At 37.9% G+C, this 2,140-nt stretch overlaps 1 protein-coding gene across 1 annotated transcript in view; it reads left to right on the top strand.

Moving 5' to 3' along the window:
- LOC107089298 (5-hydroxytryptamine receptor 3A-like) overlaps positions 1-2,140 on the top strand; it is a 24,622-nt gene extending 22,482 nt beyond the window's left edge. The window contains exons 8-11 of the mRNA XM_015382007.1: positions 1,089-1,299; positions 1,388-1,558; positions 1,645-1,718; positions 1,786-2,140. Of these exons, the coding sequence (XP_015237493.1) occupies positions 1,089-1,299; positions 1,388-1,558; positions 1,645-1,718; positions 1,786-2,019 (690 nt within the window). The 3' untranslated portion in view covers positions 2,020-2,140. The remainder of the gene's footprint in view (positions 1-1,088; positions 1,300-1,387; positions 1,559-1,644; positions 1,719-1,785) is intronic.

Here is a 2,140-nt window from a genome sequence, read left to right as displayed (position 1 = left end):
TAAACTGATCTCCTGCCAGTTTTGCAGTTTTCAAGGCTCAAACGTCTGGAACACACTAGGCAGTGTTCGCCACGTCATGTCAGCAGCCCTCTGCATGGATTCCACCTCTTCTCTAGGCCCTGACTGATATTTAAGACCACGTTAGTGGCTCACACATTTGTAATCATCCTTTACAGCAGAGGTTCCTGCCCTAGATGCCCTAGCTGCTCGCTGTAGATCCATCATTTTTAAATATACGCCCTTTGAATTATCTTACTTTCTGTCTGTCTGTAAACTGGGTCCTCTGTTCAGAGCCTTGACATTTAGGACACTTAATATGACAGTTCTGACAGGGAATGTGATTTTTACCACAAATAATCCTATTATAATAATATACAAATTGAACAACAGAGAGGAGCGTGCTCTAAATAAATGTCAAAACAGCCTTCCACAACAGACAGCATATACATTTAAGCATTAAATCAGGCAGCATTGAAATCCTTTAATCTACTCGTCGAATCAGCACACCACTGTTATGCACGCGCTTGACTCGGAGTGAACTTACTAAGAGTTGATTAAACCAATGCACGCCAGCGATCGTGAACCCGAAAACTTATAGTCCCCAACTTCAGGCTAGAAAAATTCATAGTCAAGGATTTGATTCTTAGTTTTTTTTTAACTGCTTTGTGAAACAGACCTCTGGTGCTGGCTGAATGTTTAATATTTCTTTCTGATCATTTCTGTTTATCTCAAAGACAGTTTTCTGTAAACATTTCAGCAGATTTTGCAGTTTCTGAGAAATGCAGACAAGCCAGAGTTAGTAAAATTACGTTTATTTCTTGTTCGTATTGTTGATCTTCAGCAAGTCATATTTACCACCTCCAGTTGCACATTGTGTTGCTGTTATGTGATTGACTGAATTGCTACTTTTTTGAATCAGTTATTAAACAGGTGTAGTGAAGTGGCGAGTGAGTGTAGCTAACATTAGTCCATCTTGTTTTAATTTGATTTACATACTTTTTAACATGTATTGGCTACATATATAGTTACTTGCCATCTTTTGCCATGTTCTAAATGAATTAATTTCTCACATTTCTCTCATTTCTTAGATAAACATGAAGAGGAGCGCTGTCCTGTATACTGCAAACTTCTTGCTGCCTGTTATTTTCTTTTTTTGTCTGGACTTTGCCTCCATGCTGATGTCAGATACCAGTGGTGAGAAGATTGGCTTCAAAGTCACCATAATGCTTGCAGTGACTGTGATGCAGCTTATTCTCAACGATATTCTTCCATCTTCCTCTGCTAGGATTCCTCTAATAGGTCAAACATTGTTTCTTAACCAATATCAATGAGCTAAAACACAAATACCTGATCAGTATGGTTAATTAAAGCTGTTTGCTTCCCTCAGCGGTTTACTGCATTGGGACTTTTGCTCTAATGCTGCTCAGCCTCTTGGAAACAATTTTGGTGATTTATCTGATTGATAAAGATGCATCCCAGGTTGCTGAAATGGAAAAGACAAAATGGCAGGTTGAAGACCAACAGGAGAAACTGACTGACTTTCCAACCTGCTTTATAGGTAAGACCATCATACTTTAAACAGTCATGCTCTTTTCTGGTTGAAATGATGATCTGAATCTTCTCCATTTTTTTTAACTGTTCCAGGGCTCCAGAAATGTAGTAACTGTACATCTGCAAAGAAAGCATCTATTTATTGTTCACCAGTTACTGAAAAAGAGGTAAGAACTGAAAGTAGAAACCTACTCTGTCCCATTGATATATGAATTTGATGACGCATGTTTTCAGGGTGGCAGGGGTGAAAATACTGAAGTGTCCATTGCACTAGAAAAGATGTCAGACGACCTCGGAGAGATCAAGAAATCAATAACTCTTCTCAGTGGCAGACAGGAAGATGCAAAGCCTGGCTACTGGACCAGAATTGCTAACAAAATAAACAAAGCTTTTGCGATTTTTTATTTCACAGCAGCAACCCTGTTTTTAGGGATAGTTTTTACAATGTGGTTTAAAGAAGATGCCTAGTATATATAACAGTATATATGTTGTGTTTAACCTGTGTATTAATGCTCGATATTAAAATATTGATTCAGCTTATTTTGTTAATTTAAAAGGCTTCCAAAAAAACAAACCACTGGACTTTGTT

The sequence above is a fragment of the Cyprinodon variegatus genome, unplaced genomic scaffold (assembly GCF_000732505.1).
Source record: "Cyprinodon variegatus isolate N-32 unplaced genomic scaffold, C_variegatus-1.0 Scaffold12, whole genome shotgun sequence".
Lineage (NCBI taxonomy): Eukaryota > Metazoa > Chordata > Actinopteri > Cyprinodontiformes > Cyprinodontidae > Cyprinodon > Cyprinodon variegatus.
Note: the sequence above shows the minus strand (reverse complement) of the source record. Positions and strands in the feature narration are given on the sequence as shown.